The sequence below is a fragment of the Bos mutus genome, chromosome 22, assembly GCF_027580195.1.
Source record: "Bos mutus isolate GX-2022 chromosome 22, NWIPB_WYAK_1.1, whole genome shotgun sequence".
Classification (NCBI taxonomy): domain Eukaryota; kingdom Metazoa; phylum Chordata; class Mammalia; order Artiodactyla; family Bovidae; genus Bos; species Bos mutus.
Window position 1 is genome coordinate 72,075,489 of NC_091638.1, and position 19,708 is coordinate 72,095,196.

At 46.3% G+C, this 19,708-nt stretch overlaps 1 protein-coding gene across 1 annotated transcript; it reads right to left on the reverse strand.

The window, feature by feature from the left end:
* Window positions 1-1,680: 1,680 nt before the first annotated feature.
* Window positions 1,681-10,574, reverse strand: LOC102282991 (pregnancy-associated glycoprotein). Its single transcript, XM_005909456.2, has 8 exons — window positions 10,501-10,574; window positions 9,287-9,369; window positions 9,083-9,225; window positions 7,469-7,668; window positions 6,437-6,553; window positions 4,835-4,979; window positions 4,652-4,747; window positions 1,681-1,833 (listed from the first exon to the last, which is right to left on the reverse strand). Exons 1-8 carry the CDS (start codon window positions 10,572-10,574, stop codon window positions 1,681-1,683), a joined length of 1,011 nt encoding a protein of 336 aa, XP_005909518.2.
* Window positions 10,575-19,708: the final 9,134 nt, after the last annotated feature.

Sequence of the window (19,708 nt, forward strand, 5' to 3'; positions counted from 1 at the left end):
AGATGCTAAACCTGTGAGGTCTGTGACTGTCAGCCCTAGAGCTGCTGGTAGTGATGACAGAGGGACTTGGGAAAGAAGACTTTTCTTTGGCTGACTTTCCAGGCCCTGCACAGGCCTGGGAGTTAGGACTTGGGGAGAAAGACTGGACCCTGAAATAAGAACTCATGACAGTCATATGCCCAGAAAAGCTTTTTTTCCCCTAGATTATCTCAGAAATCTGGCTTGGTGCCTTTGTATTTTCCATTATGCAGAAAATTTTCTTTGTAGATTTCATCTGGGCAGCTTCTGTCCTGCCCCCCACTTAGGGTAGCAGTAGCTCTTATTCTTTTTGCCTTGCTGCCATGTGCTGTTGGCAGTGTTCTGGGGCTTTGTAAACATATGAGATTCTGGGTACACTTCAGCTTAGGTGATGAGCCTATTTTGCAGATGAAGTGAATTCTAGAAGTGAGTCCTAGTTAGGTAGGGTGCTGCACAGTAAGTGACCATGTTGGGGTTTTTACCCCATTGTCTTATTTCCAATCTAATGTATTTGCTGGCTTCTCATTGCAGAGGCTTCTCTTGTTGTGGAGCATGGGCTCTAGGGCATGTGGGCTTCAGTAGTGACTGCACGTGAGCTCAGTAGTGTGGTTTCTGGACTCTAGAGCACAGGCTCAATAGTTGCGGTGCACGGGCTTAACTGATCCTCGGCATGTGGGTTCTTACTGGATCAGGGATCGAACCTATGTCTCCTGCATTGGCAGGTGGATTCTTGACCACTGAGCCAATAAGGGAGCACAAAGCTGAATTCTATTGATATGAGTTCCATCCAGACATCTTGAGTTTGTTGTTCTCTTGACAGATGTGGTCCCTGGAAGAATCTGAAGTTTTCTCACACCTAGGTTTGTGAGCTCTGTGGAGGTGAATGCTCAGAGGAGACAAAAGAAAGGAATTAAAGGAGGAGAGAAGAAAGAAAGAAAGAAGGAAAGGATAAGGAAAGAAGAAAACAATTCTTTCTCAGGGTCCGTTAATGAGGAACCGGTCAATCACATGCTGTGGGGACAGGGCCAGGTGACGAATTAAGCCAATTATAGGATGCCATGCCACTGCCAGGATGCTTGGTCCAGGACTGGACACATGATCTGAGATGGTCCATTCAGAGCCCTCCCTTGAACCCTGATGTCTTCTGAGCTTCTTTCCTTATTGGTTAGTTGACTTAGAGAGATAAAGGCATGAGGCAGGCAGCTTGAGACTCTTTCACTAGGTGTAGAAACCTGAGGGAAGAAAGCTGTCAGGCTAAGAGAATCAAAGAAGAGAGAAGGGAAAGCATGAGGAAAGAGTGAACTGATGGCTTCTGATTTCTTGGGTCCAGTCCCTGAGATCTTTGGATCTGTTCTTGTTCCTGTGTCCCGGATACTTGTATCCTTCCAATAAGTCTCCCCTTTCTTGAAGCCAGTTGGAGTTGGGCTCCTCTCGTTTGTGCTTCAGACTTGATTCTAGATCCTGCCCGGTTGTGATGTACCTTCCTGACTCAAAGAGAGGCAGCCATTCATATGAGCTCCATTGAGATGAAATCCTTTATTCTTTGCTGAGGACAGGGCTTGCAGAGCCCCAAACCCTGTGCCTCAGCATCCCTGGGAGGGAGTTTCCTCTGTGTGTGTGTCTTTGGAGTGGGCCTGAGTGATTCCTGAAGCAGCCCAGCATTTACACTGAGGGAGCCAGGCTGAGCCTATAGTTTCCCCAATCGAAAACTGTGAAATATGCTCTCAGGAAGATGTCGCCCAGGATCCAGGTCTCTGAGGGGCTCCTGTCTTCTGTGCCCCCATGAAAGCTGATAAAGCAGATATCTTTAGAAACCTGGGGGAGACAGAAATACACACCAGTCAGCGTGAGCACTTACCTGCCACTCCTCTCAATATCCAGAGCACACAGCTTTCCCATTTTTTCCCCTTCTTTGGGAAGAATCAAGTGGCTCTCACAGCAGCTGCAAAAGTGAGGATATAGGAGCAAGAAGGGCCAAAACATGTGGTTGCCATGACAGAGGGGTGTGGGGAGGGGAGGATTGGGAGTTTGGGATTATCAGATGCGAACTAACATTTGATATTTAAATAATAAAGCCCTACTGTATAGCACAGGTAACTGTATTCAGTATCCCATGATAAACTGTAATGGGAAAGAATATAAAAAAGAGTTGGTATATATTTGTGGGCTTCCCTGGTGGCTCAGTGGTAAAGATTCTGTCCGCAATGCAGGAGATCGATCCCTGGGTTGGGAAGATCCCCTGGAGGAGGACATGGCCACCCACTCCAGTATTCTTGCCTGGAGAATCCCCTGGATGGAGGAGCCTGGTGGGTTACAGTTCATGGGGTCTCACAGAGTTAGGCAAGCTGAAGCGGCTAAGCGGCAGCAGCATGTATATATTTGAATATATATAAAACTGAGTGGCTTTATCTCTGGGCTTTCTATTTTGTTTCATTGATCAATATTTCTGTCTTTGTGCCAGTACCATACTGTCTTGGTAACTGTGGCTTTGTAATAGAGCCTGAAGTCAGGTAGGTTGATTCCTCCAGTTCCATTCTTCTTTCTCAAGATAGCTTTGGCTATTCGAGGTTTTTTTGTGGAGAAAAGGGAACTCTCTTACACTGTTGGTGGGAATGCAAACTAGTACAGCCACTATGGAGAACAGTGTGGAGATTCCTTAAAAAACTGGAAATAGAACTGCCTTATGATCCAGCAATCCCACTGCTGGGCATACACACTGAGGAAACCAGAAGGGAAAGAGACACGTGTACCCCAGTGTTCATCGCAGCACTGTTTATAACAGCCAGGACATGGAAGCAACCTAGATGCCCATCAGCAGATGAATGGATAAGAAAGCTGTGGTACATATACACAATGGAGTATTACTCAGCCATTAAAAAGAATACATTTGAATCAGTTCTAATGAGGTGGATGAAACTGGAGCCTATTATACAGAGTGAAGTAAGCCAGAAAGAAAAACACCAATACAATATACTAACACATATATATGGAATTTAGAAAGATGGTAACAATAACCCTGTGTACGAGACAGCAAAAGAGACACTGATGTATAGATCAGTCTTGTGGACTCTGTGGGAGAGGGAGAGGGTGGGGAGATTTGGGAGAATGGCATTGAAACATGTATAATATCATGTATGAAACGAGTCGCCAGTCCAGGTTCGATGCACGATACTGGATGCTTGGGGCTGGTGTACTGGGACGACCCAGAGGGAGGGTATGGGGAGGGAGGAGGGAGGAGGATTCAGGATGGGGAACACAGGTATACCTGTGGCAGATTCATTTTGATATTTGGCAAAACTAATACAATATTGTAAAGTTTAAAAATAAAAAACAAACAAACAAACAAAAAACTGAGTGGCTTAGGTACAGAGCAGAAACTAACACCACACTGTAAATCAGTTCTACTTCAATGTATTTTTTAAACAAAGAACAAGAATGGCCCATAGTTCCCCTCACATACTGCTGTTTCCTTCCTTCCGACTCCTGCTCTCTTTTTTTCTCTGCTAAGAATGCCTGTTTAGCTCTCCATTGGCCACAACCCATTATTTTTTTCTAAAAAAATGTTTACCTTTTTAATGGAGGATAGCCAGTTAACAGTATTGTGATAGTTTCAGGTGGGCAGCAGTGGGACTCAGCCATACATATACATGTATCCACTCTCCCCCAAACTCCCCTCCCATCCAGACTGCCACATAGCACTGAGCAGAGCTCCCTGTGCTACATAGTGGGTTGTTGTTGGTTACCCATTGTAAATAGCATCGTCACGATGCGTTCTTTATATTTGCTCAGGCCGTCTAGGAAACCTTTCTGGTCCCACACTCACACTATTTGGCCACTCCAGGCTGGGTTGGGTGACTTATCCTGAAGCTCCCCTGGTCTGTATCCCACATCACCCATCATCTGCCCCTGGACCCTTTGCACAGCCCCCGAGGCTGCCATTTGTAAGGAATCCAATATAGATTACCTCAACCCAAGCAGGCTCCCTTGTTCCTCCATGAGGCTGGGGTGTTTAGGATTTCTGCAGTTCCCTCTCTTCTTCAAAGCCTCCTTTGAGCCCATCAGCCTGCTCTGAACTCCCACAGGGAGCTGACATGAAGCCTCCAGCATGTGCTGGGGCTGAGCAGTCACTGTACACCCTTCATTTACCTTAGCATCCAACTTCCCCACAGAGGGGTCAGTACCAACTCACAGAGTGTGAAGTTGCAGCGAAGTTCTAGGGTAAGCATGTACTTTATGATCTCAATCTGGAGACTTTTGAGTTGGGAAGGGGAGACTGTTAACCCCTATGGTGGGACAGCACAATGAGACTGTCCCCAGACATCCTTCCTGTCACCTGTTCTATTTCAGGGATTGCTAGAGCTGACTTTCCATGTTTCTGCATCTGAGGTCTCTGTTGAATGGAAGCTCTGTGAGGACTGAGGCCTTAGAGTTCCCTTCTCCTTGTGACTCCCACCAGACTGCCCTTTACTCTCACGTGGTTGGTTTTGTGGGAGGCGCTGGCCCAGCCACAGGGGCTCAGCAGCATCAGCCATGGTGTGGCTTGGCCTGTAGAGGGCCCCTTCCTCCCAACAGCAGCCCAAGAGTTCTTGCAAATCCCAAATTTGGGAACCAGCCCCCAAAGTTGTCCCCTCACCTTCTGGAGGTAGTATTTAGGGGACACTGGGAAGTCCATGCCATTGATAGTGAAGATAATAGGAGGCAGGGCCTTGGAACTGTCACAGAAATCAAGCTGTAAAAGAAAGCAGGAGAGAGGTTGGCCCAGGTGATCCTTGGTGTGTGGGGAGCCCAAGAATGATCCTGTGGCATGACCCATCACCTGGCTTTTCTCCTTGGGATTGGTCTTGGTGTGTTTGAAGATGTTGCGGACCACTTGAGTTGGGCCAGCCAGCACTGAGCTCCCGCTGTCCACAATAGCCTGACATCCGCCAGAACAAGCAACCACCATTTTGTTTATGGAGATGCTGAGAGACAGAGGGACAAAGCAGGCACCAGGGTCACTCTGAAGTCTCTTCAGTGACTGCCCCCTGGCTGACTGTCTCCTGAAAAGCCCTTCAGCTCTTACCCTGACTCAGTTTTCCTTTTTTCTGGTCACATCATCTTTTTAACTTTCTTTCAGTTCTTGCCTGCACAGGCTCTTCTGTGTCTCAGGGCCTGAGTTTGTGCTGGTTTCCTTCCTAGAAGGCCCCATCTCCTTGGTGCAGCTAATTTTTCCTCATCTTCCAGGTTAATTGCCACTTTGTCAAGAAAGTCTTCCCCCGAGACTAGATCAGGCTCCTGTCTTGCTCACTCTCGGTAGACTCTTCCTCGTGTCCAGCATGTACCCAGGTGGTAATTCACTGTGTGTGTGAGTCGTTTCATGCACGTCTGCCTCACTAGATGTGAGGGCAAGTTGGATCCTCAGTGCCTCCCTCAAGTGCCCAGCACACAGGCGATGCACAATGAATGTATGTTGAATGAATGAATGAGGAAAACCCAGAGACCTGTATCTGTGTCTCACCAATGATGGGTCGGTCCATACAGTGAAGATGGAGGTGTCTAGGACAGCAGATGGTCAGAGTGGTGGTGGGGGAGACACAGGCTGCCCTGGGAAAGTTTGTCTCCCAGCATCACCCCCTCACCCGGCTCAGACCCTGAGGCCCCTGGCAGGGGAGCGTGAGCAGACCCGGGGGCCTCCAAAGAGCAGGGAAGCTTTGGCCTGAGGGCATCACAGAGAACCCCACCAATTATTGCCCCTTGTTCTCAGGCCACTCCTGGATCCCAGCTTCCTGACTCAGTCACAGCCCTGCCCCACTGTGTGCCCGGTTTGGGCGGTAATTAGCACTGGTCAGATGGGGTGTCTCTTCTTATGCGTTGCTCTCAGGTCTCAAGACTGCAACCAAACTCTCTTCACTGCTGGGTAACTTCTCTCTGAGGAGACCAGTTTTCCCAGTTTTTCAGGACTTTCTCAGTTTTTCAACTGGCAATTCTGTGTACTGAGGACACTCTAGGTCCTGGGTGGCCCTGGTCAGTAGGTCATCTTAACACAATCCTGTTCAGGTTGGTGAAATGCCCCCTGATCCTCTTCACCACACTATAGGGTCCTCTAACCAGGCTCCCCACCTCACGGCACAGGAATGCAGCCCTCCCCCAGGCCTTCTGGACCCTTTCAGAATCCTGGTGAGAGGCCTGATCAGGAGCTCTGGGGCAGTTATGAACCCATGGGTGATGTGTGTTCCTGTGTGTGTGTTTGTGTGCATCTGTGTGTGTTTGTATGTTTGCCTATGTATGTTTTTATATGTGTCTCTGTATGTTTTTATGTGTGCATGTGTGTGGAGCGTATGTCTGTGTGTGACTGTGAGTGGATTAGTGTGTGTCTGTATGTGTCCATGTGCATGCGTGGGAGCATCATTTGGGGTGGCCCTCAGAGGGGGAGGCTTACCGGTCCACGGCTATCTGCCATAAGTGGGCTTGGGTCACTGGTACCCACTTGAGATCCCCCTTATGGTAGGCATGGTCCACCCCACCAAGCATCAGCAAGCTGCTCTTCTGCGGCCAGCTGAAGAGAGAAGGAAGAAGGGGCTCATTGGAGGAGAGTAACACCAGGCACTGTCTGAGGACTGCGCTTCTTCACCCATCAGAGGCACTGCTACGGTCTCCATTTCACACATGCAGAAACAGATGCTTGGAGAGCTTGAGTGCCTGACCAGGGTTGGTCCCCATCTAATGAGTGTTACAGAAGAGGTTTGAAGCTGGGTAGCCTGGCTCCAACCAGGCCTGGCTCTGACCACCCATCCTTCTGAAGAGGGCCTGGACCTTTCCAGCCACCTAAATGCTCAGATATATCCTCAGAGGACTCTATGCTGGAGGGGTCGGGCTTCCTCCTTGTCTAGCCTGTCATTTTTCAGAAAAGCTGATGTCTGAGGGTTCAGGGTCACCCAGGGTTGGCTTCTCTTGCCTGTGACCTGTGCTGTCTATGGGACTTCAAGCTGAGCAGGCCACCCACCTCCATTCTCCCTGTCTTGAAATTCCTAATATGTTTCGAACAAGGGGTTCCACATTTTCATTTTGCGCTGGTTCCTGCAAATTCTGTAGCTCGTCCTGGGTTCCCAGTGAAATGTTAGTGAGGAAGGAAACATTCCCACCATCCCTCTCCTTCTGCATCAAATTCATCAGCAAATCCTGTTGCTTTTTCCTCCAGCCATATCCTGGACCATTTCTCTCCCTCCTACCTCCATCCCGCTCAACCAAACTGCACCCTTGAATCCATGAGAATGGTTGTGTTCCAGTGAAACACAACCATTTTTTATTGACAAAAACCAGTGATGGGGCCAGTTGTGATCCTGGGGCCATAGTTCTCCTCGGATAGACTATCACTCAGGAATCTTCTAGATGAGGTGGCCTACACTTTTTCATGCAACTGAAAGCATCTTACAGCTTGTTTGGAGGAAAGGCTTGTCCAGCTCAGACTTACCTGCTCAGGAACAAGGCAAAGACAGGTTGAGAAATGACTCCTTGTCTCTTCAGGTTGTCGAAGAGAGGGTTGGCTTCACGCCTGGTGAGGCTGGGGTAGGCCAAGCCCAGGACACCATCATAAGGTGAATTTTCCAGGAACCCATCAATCTTACTCTTGGTCAGGCCAATTGTCTGGTTCTTGGCAACAGCTGTCCCAATCTGTGAGACAGGAGAGTGTTCCTACATAAAGGGTTGGGAAGTGAGGCTGGGCTGCTTGGTGCAAATGCCATTAGCACTGCAGAGAAGAACTGAGGCCTCAGTTGACCTCAGATGGGTAGGACAAGCTGGGATAGGAATTGGGCTCCCATTTGTGTGGGGCTGTGGATTTTAACAACACCTGCTTCTCCTGCAAACACCATCTCAGTGAGTCAAATTGATCTCATGTCTTCCATACAGGTGGGGCAACCAGACTCAGGACAGGACTGAATGGTCCCCCTCTAAGGATACAACAAATAGAGAGCAGACTAGTCTTCTCTTTGGCAACACTATGATCTGATGGGCTTCCCTTGTGGTTCAGACAGTAAAGAATCTGCCTGTTAATGCAGGAGACCCAGGTTCATTCGCTGGGTTGGAAAGTTCCCCGGAGAAGGAAATGGCAACCCATTCCAGTATTTTGCCTAGAGAATTCCACGGACAGAGAAGCCTGGCGAGCTAGGTCCATGGGGTCGCAAGACTGAGTGACAAACGCTTTCACTTTCATGATCTGATGACAAACATGAACTGAATTAATTGCAATGGACTGTGGATTCTACACATGCCCAGGAAGACAGAAGCCATTATGCAGTGTCACTGGCTGGGTTCTAATGAAAATTCTGCCTGGATATCAGGCTTTTGGGGATGTGCACACTTGTGTGTGAGTGCCTGTGTATGTGAGACAGAGAGAGAGAGACCGAGACAGAAAAACACAGGGAGAGCATACTCAGGCACTTTGTGTGTTGGTGGGCAGGCCATAGTTTTTATTAGTCTTAAAGGCCCCTTAGAGTGAGAACCCTTTTATCAGGCCCATCTTACATCTGTGACTCCTGATTCCCCTGCCTGGATACCTGAAGCCCTGTGCTGCCCCAGGGGCCCCAGATCAGTTTTATCCTCTCCCCAAACCTACACCTACTTGAGTCCTGAAGATCAGTGAAGCTCCACTTAAAAAATATGTGACCTTGGCAAGGCTCTCGCTCTGTGCACCTCATGTCCCTCGTCTTTATCCTGAGCTAATAATAGTATCTCCTGCCTGGGGATATTGCAGGATAAAACAAGTTATTACCATGAAAGTGCCCTGTAGAGCCTGTGAATATAAAAGGGGGTGCTTTATTGCCCCTTCTTCCTGCTCCAGCAAAATGAACGTTGGGTAATGGAGATGCAAGTCCACACCCCAAGCCCCTCTCTGGGGTTCGTTGTTTTGGGAGTTTGTGTGTCAGCAAGGGAGCTGTCTCCCCAGGGACAGGGCCCTGCTGGGCAGGTGGCCAGCCACTAGGGGATTTTCAGAAAGACAGTCCCTCCCAGCTGGTAGTGCATCTGTTTTGCAGGCATTGGTTGCTCCCAGGGCCAGCCCGGACTCAGCCCCTGGTTCCCCCATTACCCGAATAGTTTCACTGGCAAGAACTCCTGTTATCTTTCCAAAGCCATAGTGGAGGTCGAGTTTCCTCCATTTGCACTGGAAGGTGGTGGACGTCTTGGGGGTCATATGTCCAGTATGCAACTGCCAACACAAGAGATCCATATCTGTCAGATGCCAAGGATGGAGAAGGGGGGTGGGGGAGAACAAGATGGGTGGGGGGCAGGCACTCACAGCAGGAGGGACTTTGGCAGTAGACAGAGGCCACCCACAAGTCAGACGAGCCCGTGTCAATGATGACCCAGAACTCTCTTTTTTTTTTAATATAAATTTATTTATTTTAACTGGAGGTTAATTACTTTACAATATTATATTGGTTTTGCCATACATCAACATGAATCTGCCACAGGTATACACCTGTGTATATACACCTGTATATACACAGGTATATACCTAAAGGTTCGTCTAGTCAAGGCTATGGTTTTCCCTGTGGTCATGTATGGATGTGACAGTTGGACTGTGAAGAAAGCTGAGTGCCGAAGAATTGATGCTTTTGAACTGTGGTGTTGGAGAAGACTCTTGAGAGTCCCTTGGACTGCAAGGAGATCCAACCAGTCCATTCTGAAGGAGATCAGCCCTGGGATTTCTTTGGAAGGAATGATGCTAAAGCTGAAACTCCAGTACTTTGGCCACCTCATGTGAAGAATTGACTCATTGGAAAAGACTCTGATGCTGGGAGGGATTGGGGGCAGGAGGAGAAGGGGACGACAGAGGATGAGATGGCTGGATGGCATCACTGACTCGATAGACATGAGTCTCAGTGAACTGCAGGAGTTGGTGATGGACAGGGAGGCCTGGCGTGCTGCGATTCATGGGGTCACAAAGAGTCCGACACGACTGAGCGACTGATCTGATCTGATACCTACCCCGGAGAAGGCAATGGCACCCTACTCCAGTACTCTTGCCTGGAAAATCCAATGGATGGAGGAGCCTGGTAGGCTGTAGTCCATGGGGTCGCTAAAAATCGGACACGACTGAGTGGCTTCACTTTCACTTTTCACTTTGATGCATTGGAGAAGGAAATGGCAACCCACTCCAGTGTTCTTGCCTGGAGAATCCCAGGGACAGGGGAGCCTGGTGGGCTGCCATCTATGGGATTGCACAGAGTCAGACACGACTGAAGTGACTTAGCAGCAGCAGCATACCTACCCCCTACCCCTGTTACCCTCTCAGAAGTACCATATGTTTATTACTGGTTAAAGGAAGTCAATAATTTATGCTAATATTGTTCTGAAGCAAGACTTTCAGTGGATAGGGTAAAGAGGTTCAAGCATAAAATGAAAAACCTTTAGTAAAGCCCTATAGCCTTAAAAATTGATAACATAAGTTTGTACTATTTAATTATTTTCCTTTTTTCCCCTTTTCTTTAAAGGAATCGGTACTTCCTGGCTCTTTCAACTGAAAAGCCTAGAAGGAATGGCAACTTGGCTACGGTGACTATCATGAGGTCTATCATGCGGCCTCTAAATTCCATTTCCCACCTTAAGGTCCATGGATTCTTGAAGAGATGACTGATTTCAGGACTGGGCCAAGGAATGAACAAGATAAGCCTGAGAATTTTGAAGGACCAGACATGTGAGGGCCTTCAAAGGTTAGCAAGAGCTGAACAAAAAGTTTAGGAATCCATTTGATGAGGCCGAAAGTGAGACAATTTTAGTATCAGATCAAATCCACCGAAACAAATTAAATATATAAAAATTCAGAAGTTCCAAATGTTAATAGCTAACATGTAATTTGTCACCGTGGCAGATTGCTAGGGCACAAAGTCACCATCATGGACACTGAGAAAGGGAAATAATCATCAATATTTATGTTATTTTTGTTTGTATGAAGCATATTTCATGTAACTATAAACATTTGAAAGAATGCTCTTATTAATGGAAGATTTCCAGGAATTAGATTTAGCAGTGGTAGAAAGAAGAAACCACTGTTTTGCAACATTCTCATGAATTAGTGGATCTTGGCTGAGATCATCTATGGATGATAAAACCATAAGATGAAAGGTCAAAGGTGAAGTTTATAATGCATGCATGAGGTTGGCAACATCAGGACCCAGTGCATCTCAGCATACATCAAAGTGAGGCAACTAGCGATTATGTCTCTTAAGTGATGCCATAAGAAATATTTGTGACTACAAATTAAATGTTCCAATAAAATTTGTTGAACATAAGTCTAGATCTAACTACCAGTTTTCAGGGAAATACATAGATAAAGGAAGAGAGAAGCAATCCTCTAAATCAGCAGTGTCCAGCTTTTTTTGGCACTAGGAACTGGTTTCCTGGAAGACAATTTTTCTAGAGACGTGGTGGAGGGGGTGATTTCTGGATGATTCAAGGGTATTACATTTATTGTGGACTTTATTTCTATTATTATTATGTTGTAATATATAATTAAATAGTTATAAAACTCACTATAATACAGACTCTGTGGGTGCCCTGAGCTTGTCTTCCTGGAACGAGACTCTCCCATCTGGGGGTGATGGGAGAGCGATGGGGAGCAGCTGAAAATACAGATGGAGCCTCACTTGTGTGCTGCTCACCTTCTGCTGTGTGTCTGGTTCCTAATAGACCAAAGACTGGTACTGGGCCTGGTATTGGTGTTGTGGACTCCTGCTCTCAGCATAAGACTTGGGACTTTCTATGAGGCACATCACATTTTAAACAAATAAATGATATAAAAAGAAAGGGGGAGAATTTTATTTATTGAAAGTGTTAGAACAACCAAATGCAACATCCAAGTATTCATCCCCTAGACCTAGATTTGAATAAGTAAACTATAAAGGATTTTTTTTTTAGAGGATTAGGGAAATTTGAACATGGACTAGATATCAGATGTTAATTTTATTTGGAAGAAAATAGCACTTGTGGTTATGTACATTTTATGAAATGGTACTCTCTTCCTTGGGGTTCCCAGGAGGCTGAGTGGTAGAGAGTCTGCCTGCAATGCAGGAGACATTATTTTGATCCCTGGGTTGAGAAAAGCCCCTGGAGAAAAATGTTGCAACCCACTGCAGTATTTTTCCCTGAGAAATTCCATGGACAGAGGAGCCAGCAGATTACAGTTCATGGGGCCACAAAAGAGTCAGACTAAACAACAACAACAGCAACAACTACAACAGCAACAATAACAGTCTCTTCTTAAAATACTTCAGCAAACATGAATACATAGCAAAACCCAAAATTTAAATGAGGGTGTGCTTTGATTTAAAGAAATAGATCTGAGTATTTGCTATGGATTGAATTGTGTCCACCCTCAAGTTCAAAAGTTGAATCCTTAATTCCTGATGTAATGATTTTAGGACGCAGGGCCTTTGGGAGATCATTAGGTTGAGATGAGGTCTTAATAGTAGGGCCCTCATGATGGGATCAGGGCCTTTATAAGAAGAGGCACCTGAGAACTTCCTCTCTTTCTCTCTCTCATTCTCCTCTCTCTCCCTCCTTCCTCTCCCTCCTCCTTCTCTCCTCCCTCGATATCCCTCCCCATCACGTGTGAGGACACAGCAAGGAGAGAACTGTCTGGGCCAAGAAGAGGGTTCCCACCAGGAACACAACTGACCAGCACCTTGATCTTGGACATGTAGCCTCAGGTCTCTGACACCCTGGGTGGACTGAGAGAGTAGTGTTGTAGTTCTGATCTCGGTGAGGCAGCAGTGCGATGTGGTGTGAAGCAAGATCTTCATTCCCTGCCAAGGAATTGAACCTGGTAGCCAGGATGAGAACCAGGAATCCTAGCCACCAGACCAGCAAGGGCTAGAGGCTAGAAGCTATTTTTCCTTGGATCTTTGTCCCCCAGTGAAAAATGCCTTTATCATGGAGGCAGAAACTGTAAATGAAGGTACAAAGTTTCTTATTAAAGACATAGAACAAGTGGGAGAGCACACAGAGAAATAAATGGTTTGTACAGATGAGATGGAAGCAAGGCAGAGATGCACACCTGGAGAGAAAGAGGATGGGCCTAGTGAGTAGGAGTTCACTAAAGAGGCGATTAAGTTATTTATACAGGTCCGTTCTTCAAGGTCTTTGTCTTCCTTCAGGCCAATTATCTGATCTCTTTTTCCATACCTGACTCACCCTGGGAACCTCCCCCGGGTGTGCATGCACCCCTCAGCCCCTCAGGATCTGGACGTGAAGGCTTCTGGGAGGAGCAAGACTCAATATTTTCATTGTTATTCAGTCGCTAATTCGTGTCCAACTCTTTGTAACCCTGTGGACTGCAGAACGCCAGGCTTCTCTGCCCTTCACTATCTCCTGGATTTTGACAGGAGGATGTTGGAACCCACCAAAAAAAAAAAAAAAAAAAAGATACCCAATGTCACAGGACAAGGGAGAAGCCACAAAGAGATTGTAGGAGGGGCACAATCACGTTGAAGTCAAATCCCATACCCACCCGGTGGATGACCCATAATGGAGAATAATATTGCCAGAGAAGTTCTCACACTTTTGTGAAGGCTCTAGGCCCCACATCAGACTTCCCAACCTGGGGATCTGGCAGAGACTGGGAATCCCTAGGGAATCTGACTTTGAAGGTCAGTGGGATTTGATTATAAAACTTCCACAGGATTGGGTGAAACAGAGACTCTTGGAGGACACAAACAAATCTTTGTGTACACTAGAACCCAGGGGAAAGGAGCCGTGACCCCATAAGAGACTGAGCCAGACCAGCCTGTGAATTTTGAGGGTCTCCTGTGACAGCATTTGTCAGCTCTGGCCTGCTGTGTGGACAGGGGCACTGGTAGCAGCGGTCCTGGGGGTCTGTGTTGGCATAAGTCCTTTTGGACTTCACCTTTAACCCTACCATAGAGCCTATAGACTCCAGAACTGGGCTGTCTCAGGTCAAACAACTAACAGGGAGGGAGCACAGCTCCTCCAGAACTCTTGCCTGGAAAATTCCGTGGACAGGGGAGCCTGGCGGGCTACAGCCCATGGAGTTACAAAGAGTCCCAGCACATCCCAGTGGTGCTCAGACACGACTGGGCCACTGAGCACACAGTGCAGTTTACAAATGATAATAAGACAGCCAATGGTTTCTGTTGTAAATTCCCCAGGCCAATTACTCTTCACACAGTGCTTTCATTAATTCCAATGTTAACTCTCATGTGTTAAGATTTCCATTAAATTTCAATATATGTAAATATTAGAAATAAGCAAATCCAATTCCAAGCATGTATATCGTTCCCAACTAGGGATCAAACCTAGGCCCCCTATGGGGAAGCGCAGAGTCCTAACCCATGGGGCCGCCAGGGAATTCCCTTCCATCATTCAGTTTAATTCACAATAGCTAGGACATGGAGGCAACCTAGATGTCCATTAGCTGATGAATGGATAAGAAAGCTGTGGCACATATACACAATGGAATATTACTCAGCTATTAAAAAAGAATACATTTGAATAAGTTTTAATGAGGTGGATGAAACTGGAACCTATAATACAGAATAAAGTCAGAAAAACACCAATGTAGTATATTAATGCATATATATGAAATTTAGAAAGATGGTAATGATGACCCTGTATGTGAGACAGCAAGAGACACAGATATAAAGACAGACTTTTGAACTCTGTGGGAGAAGGTGAGGGTGGGATGATTTGAGAGAATAGCACTGAAATATGTATATTACCATATGTGAAATAGATCACCAGTTCAAGTTCGAAGAATGAAGCAGGGCACTCAAAGCCGGTACACTGGGACAACCCTGAGGGATGCAATGGGGAGGGAGGTGGGAGGGGGGTTCAGGATAGGGGACACATGTACAGCCATGGTGATTCATGTCAATGTATGGCCAAAACCACTACAATATTGTAAAATTCAGTTCAGTTCAGTTCAGTTGCTCAGTCTTGTCTGACTTTTTACGACCCCATGAATCGCAGCACGCCAGGCCTCCCTGTCCATCACCAACTCCTGGAGTTCACTCAGACTCATGTCCATCGAATCAGTGATGCCATCCAGCCATCTCATCCTCTGTCGTCGCCTTCTTCTCCTGCCCCCAATCCCTCCCAGCATCAGAGTCTTTTCCAATGAGTCAACTCTTCGCATGAGGTGGCCAAAGTACTGGAGTTTCAGCTTCAGCATCATTCCCTCCAAAGAAATCCCAGGGCTGATCTCCTTCAGAATGGACTGGTTGGATCTCCTTGCAGTCCAAGGGACTCTCAAGAGTCTTCTCCAATACCACAGTTCAAAAGCATCAATTCTTCAGCGCTCAGCCTTCTTCACAGTCCAACTCTCACATCTATACATGACCACAGGAAAAACCATAGCCTTGACTAGATGGACCTTTTTTGGCAAAGTAATGTCTGCTTTTGAATATGCTATCTAGGTTGGTCATAACTTTCCTTCCAAGGAGTAAGCGTCTTTTAATTTCATGGCTGCAGTCACCATCTGCAGGGATTTTGGAGCCTCAGAAAATAAAGTCTGACACTGTTTCCACTGTTTCCCCATCTATTTTCCATGAAGTGGTGGGACCAGATGCCATGATCTTTGTTTTCTGAATGTTGAGCTTTAAGCCAACTTTTTCACTCTCCTCTTTCACTTTCATCAAGAGGCTTTTTAGTTCCTCTTCACTTAAAATAAATAAATCAGTTAAAACAAAAAAAAAAAAACTCAGTCCCCAAAACTCCTGAGGTGAAGCAGCTCTCTCAGCGTGGAAGAATGCGCCACCTGCTGGAGACATCAGAGGACTCCGCTTTGCCACAAGTCATCAGGGAAATCTGGGTGTGTCGCCTTTATGAGGAGGTCTAGCACTTTCTGGATGGCTCAGATGGCAATGCAGGAAACCCGGGTTCAATCCTTGGGTCAGGAAGATCCCCTGGAGGAGGGAATGGCAACCCACTCCAGTATTCTTGCCTGGAGAATTCCATGGACAGAGGAACCTAGGGGCTACAGAGTCAGACATGACTGAGCTACTAACACCGCAAGCCTCACCAATGAGCAGAAAATTGGACTGAAGATTTACTGAGTATGGCCCTGCCCGCCAGAGCAAGACCCAGTTTTTCCCAAGTCAGTCAGTCCCATTAGAAAGTTCACACAAGCTTCTTATCCTCATCCATCAGAGGGCAGACAGAAGCAAGAACTAAAATCCACATCCTTCAGAATGAAAAGCACAGTTACAGAAACTTAACCAAAGTGATCACATGGATTACCGCCTTGTGTAAGTCAGTGAAGCTATGAGCTATGCTGTGCAGGGCCACCCAAGATGAACTGGTCATAGTGGAGTGTGAAGACAAAACGTGGTCCACTAGAGAAGAGAATGACAAACCACTTCAGTATTCTTGCCTTGAGAAGCCCATTAACAGTATTAAAAGGCAAAAAAAAAAAAAGACTCATTATGGCCTGACGTTATTCCATGTCTTTTTACCTACAAGGAGCCTTTCTGCACATGTGTAGTGTCTCCCTTGTCCCAAAAGAGCGGGGAGTGGTGATCCCTTAAACCTTTAACCAAACAGCATTTTGCTCCTCTTTGTCCTTGCCATGACTATTACCTTAAGGTGTTTACAAGAGGTAAACACTGGCTATTTACCCTGTTTCTGTTATTACTCCCATTTTGGAGGGCAGAGAGGAGGCTGATTGTAAATGCCCTAACTGGATCCCAGCTATCTCTTGTTTCAGAAAATGCTAACAGTTGTGAGTATCCTGGCTGAAGCCCACTTCTTTGTGCCCCATGAACTGCAAATAGGAGGCCAGTTGTAAATGTCTAGCCTGGAGCCCATCTATCTCCTGCAGTTTTTGATGCTGTGTGACGAAATACAGGGCTCATGATAGCATGCTTTTTAATTTTTGTTGTGTTTGAAATCTTTTTGTAATAAGAAGTTTACAAAATATCCATTTTGAAGTTTTTGTCTTTAGTGATGCCCTGAGGGTCCCAGAAAAGCAGTTTTGTGCATGCCCAGTGGTTGGAGACCCACTTGCTCATTCGTTACTCCAGCTCTTCTCCTGTTATCTGATCACCTCACCCAACTCCAGACAACCACCCTTCACATCCCCACCCCACCGCTACCTGCTTGGTCATTCAGCCGAGCCAGTTTAGGGCCTGGAGGTAGAAGGAATGAGGACTATTTAGAAAGAACGAACCATGATGCATGAGACAGGGTGCTCGAGGCTGGTGCACTGGGATGACCCAGAGGGATGGGATGGGGAGGGAGGTGGGAGGGGGGTTCAGGATGGGGAACACATGTACACCCGTGGCAGATTCATGTCAATATATGGCAAAACCACTACAATATTGTAAAGTAATTAGCCTCCAATTAAAATAAATTTATATTAAAAAAAAGAAAGAATGAACCATATATTAAGGAAGAGGTAATTGAATAGTAACAGGATCCTCTCAATTTGTTTCTGAAGCTTGTCTCAGTAATCTTCGGATTAAGACTGTATGACCTGCAATCAGGGGATGGTGTGTGCTGGAAGCCATAATTTAAAGGACTGTCTCTGATCTGAATGTAAGGGGCTTTTCCAGGTACTGTTAATTAGCACATGCACAGTAACACTGAAGGGAAACTGACTCTTGGATTAACTCCCACTTACAAAGACCCTACACTGGACTGGTCTATAGAGAGGACTGCTGACCTCCAACTCACCTTAAAATGCTCAAACAGAAGAAGCCACACTTACGCCAGGATGAGAAGATGACACTGGAAGTAGACAGCTTACGCACGATGATAGACCTAAGTCTTGTGATCATTTATAATGTCTTGTTGACTTTTTGGACCTTTGCCTATAAATCAAATGTTTTCTATCATGGACATGGCTGAATGCTAGTTTTAAAAACTGATTCAAAAGAAAAAATCGATTCAATTGTTGGGTTGTGGCTAATTACCTGTGTCAGGCAATGGCACCCCACTCCAGTACTCTTGCCTGGAAAATCCCATGGACGGAGGAGCCTGGGGAGCTGCAGTCCATGGGGTCGCTAGGAGTCGGACACGACTGAGTGACTTCACTTTCACTTTTCACTTCCATGCATTGGAGAAGGCAATGGCAACCCACTCCAGTGTTCTTGCCTGGAGAATCCCAGGGACCGGGGAGCCTGTTGGGCTGCCGTCTATGGGGTTGCACAGAGTCGGACATGACTGAATCGACTTAGCAGCAGCAGCAGTAAGTCTAGATTACCTTGGTGAATTTCTCTACTACAAGATTCTAATTAGCTGACCATTACAAAATTAATTTTAGCAGAAAGAAAGTTCAGTCCTGTTCAGGCTACTCTTGATATTACTAAGTGGGATCCTCTCACCTGTCCAATTAATAATACCTGCTCTGACCCTGGACATAATATGAATTTTCCTCTAAATTACTCAAACTCAATCAGAACAGCAAGCAAAAATTAGGAATAAAACCTCTAACATTTATAGGATGGATTTATACAGTTAACACTAGGCTGTGGTCATTTAAGTTTTCAGGTCACCCTTTATCTGGGGAACAATTAAATTATACTAAGGGTAACTGGGTTAGTAACAATAGGAAATTAGGCTGGGAGCCTCATGGACAGGGCCAATATATAATTTCCCTGAAAGATAAAGATTGGTGTAGAATAGACTAAGTCAGATGATGTGAGAATATACTGGGCTACACCTAATGCAAGTTCTTGGTTTAATTCTTACTTATGACTTTAATAATACCACTAGCTCTGTTATTTGTATTTTGTCTATTTTGCAAGATTGCTGTTTCTTGCATGACCAAATGTGTGACTGGAACTGCAATGAAAATGAAGACTAGGTGACTTGAAGCAGTTGATTTAATATATAGTTGCCTATGCCTTTGGTGTTCAGTCACTCAGTCCTGCCTGACTCTCTGCGACCCTATGGACTGCAGCATGTCAGGCTTCCCTGTCTTTCACCATCTCCCGGAGACTGCGCAAACGCATGTGTGTTGAGTAGGTGATGCCATCCAACCATCTCGTCCTCTGTCATCCCCTTCTCCTCCTGTCTTCAGTCTTTCCCAGCATCAGTGCTGTGCTGTGCTGTGCTTAGTCACTCAGCGGTGACTGACTCTTTGCGACCCCATGGACTGCAGCATGCCAGGCTCCTCTGTCCACGAGGATTCTCCAGGCAAGAACACTGGAGTGGGTTGCCATGCCCTCCTCCAGGGGATCTTCCCAACTCAGGGATCAAACCCAGGTCTCTGGTATTGCAGGTGGATTTTTTAACATCTGAGTCACCAGGGAAGCCCTCCCAGCATCAGGGTCTTTTCTATTGAGTCTGCTCTTCTTATCAGGTATCCAGAGTATTAGAGCTTCAGCTTCAGCATCACTTCTTCCAATAAATATTCAGGGTTGATTTCCTTTAGGATAAACTGGTTTGATCTCCTTGCAGTCCAAGGGACTCTCAAGAGTCTTCTCCAACATCACAGTTCAAAAGCATCAATTCTTTGATGCTAAATCTTCTTTATGGTCCAATTCTCACATCCATACATGACTACTGGAAAAACCATACCTTTGACTATATGGGGACTTCCCTGGTGGCTCAGATGGTAAAGCGTCTGTCTACAATGTGGGAGACCCGGGTTCGAGCCCTGGGTTGGGAAGATCCCCTGGAGAAGGAAATGGCAACCCACTCCAGTACTATTGCCTGGAAAATCCCATGGACAGAGGAGCCTGGTAGGCTACAG

Excerpts from the sequence above, each read along its gene's own strand:
- LOC102282991 (XM_005909456.2), bottom strand. The coding sequence starts at position 10,574 with ATGATAGACCTCATGATAGTCACCGTAGCCAAGTTGCCATTCCTTCTA. Across the intron at positions 6,554-7,468 it reads TTTGCCTTGTTCCTGAGCAG|CTGGCCGCAGAAGAGCAGCT; the intron begins GTAAGTCTGAGC and ends TTCTCTCTTCAG. Across the intron at positions 4,748-4,834 it reads ATCCCAAGGAGAAAAGCCAG|CTTGATTTCTGTGACAGTTC; the intron begins GTGATGGGTCAT and ends TTTCTTTTACAG.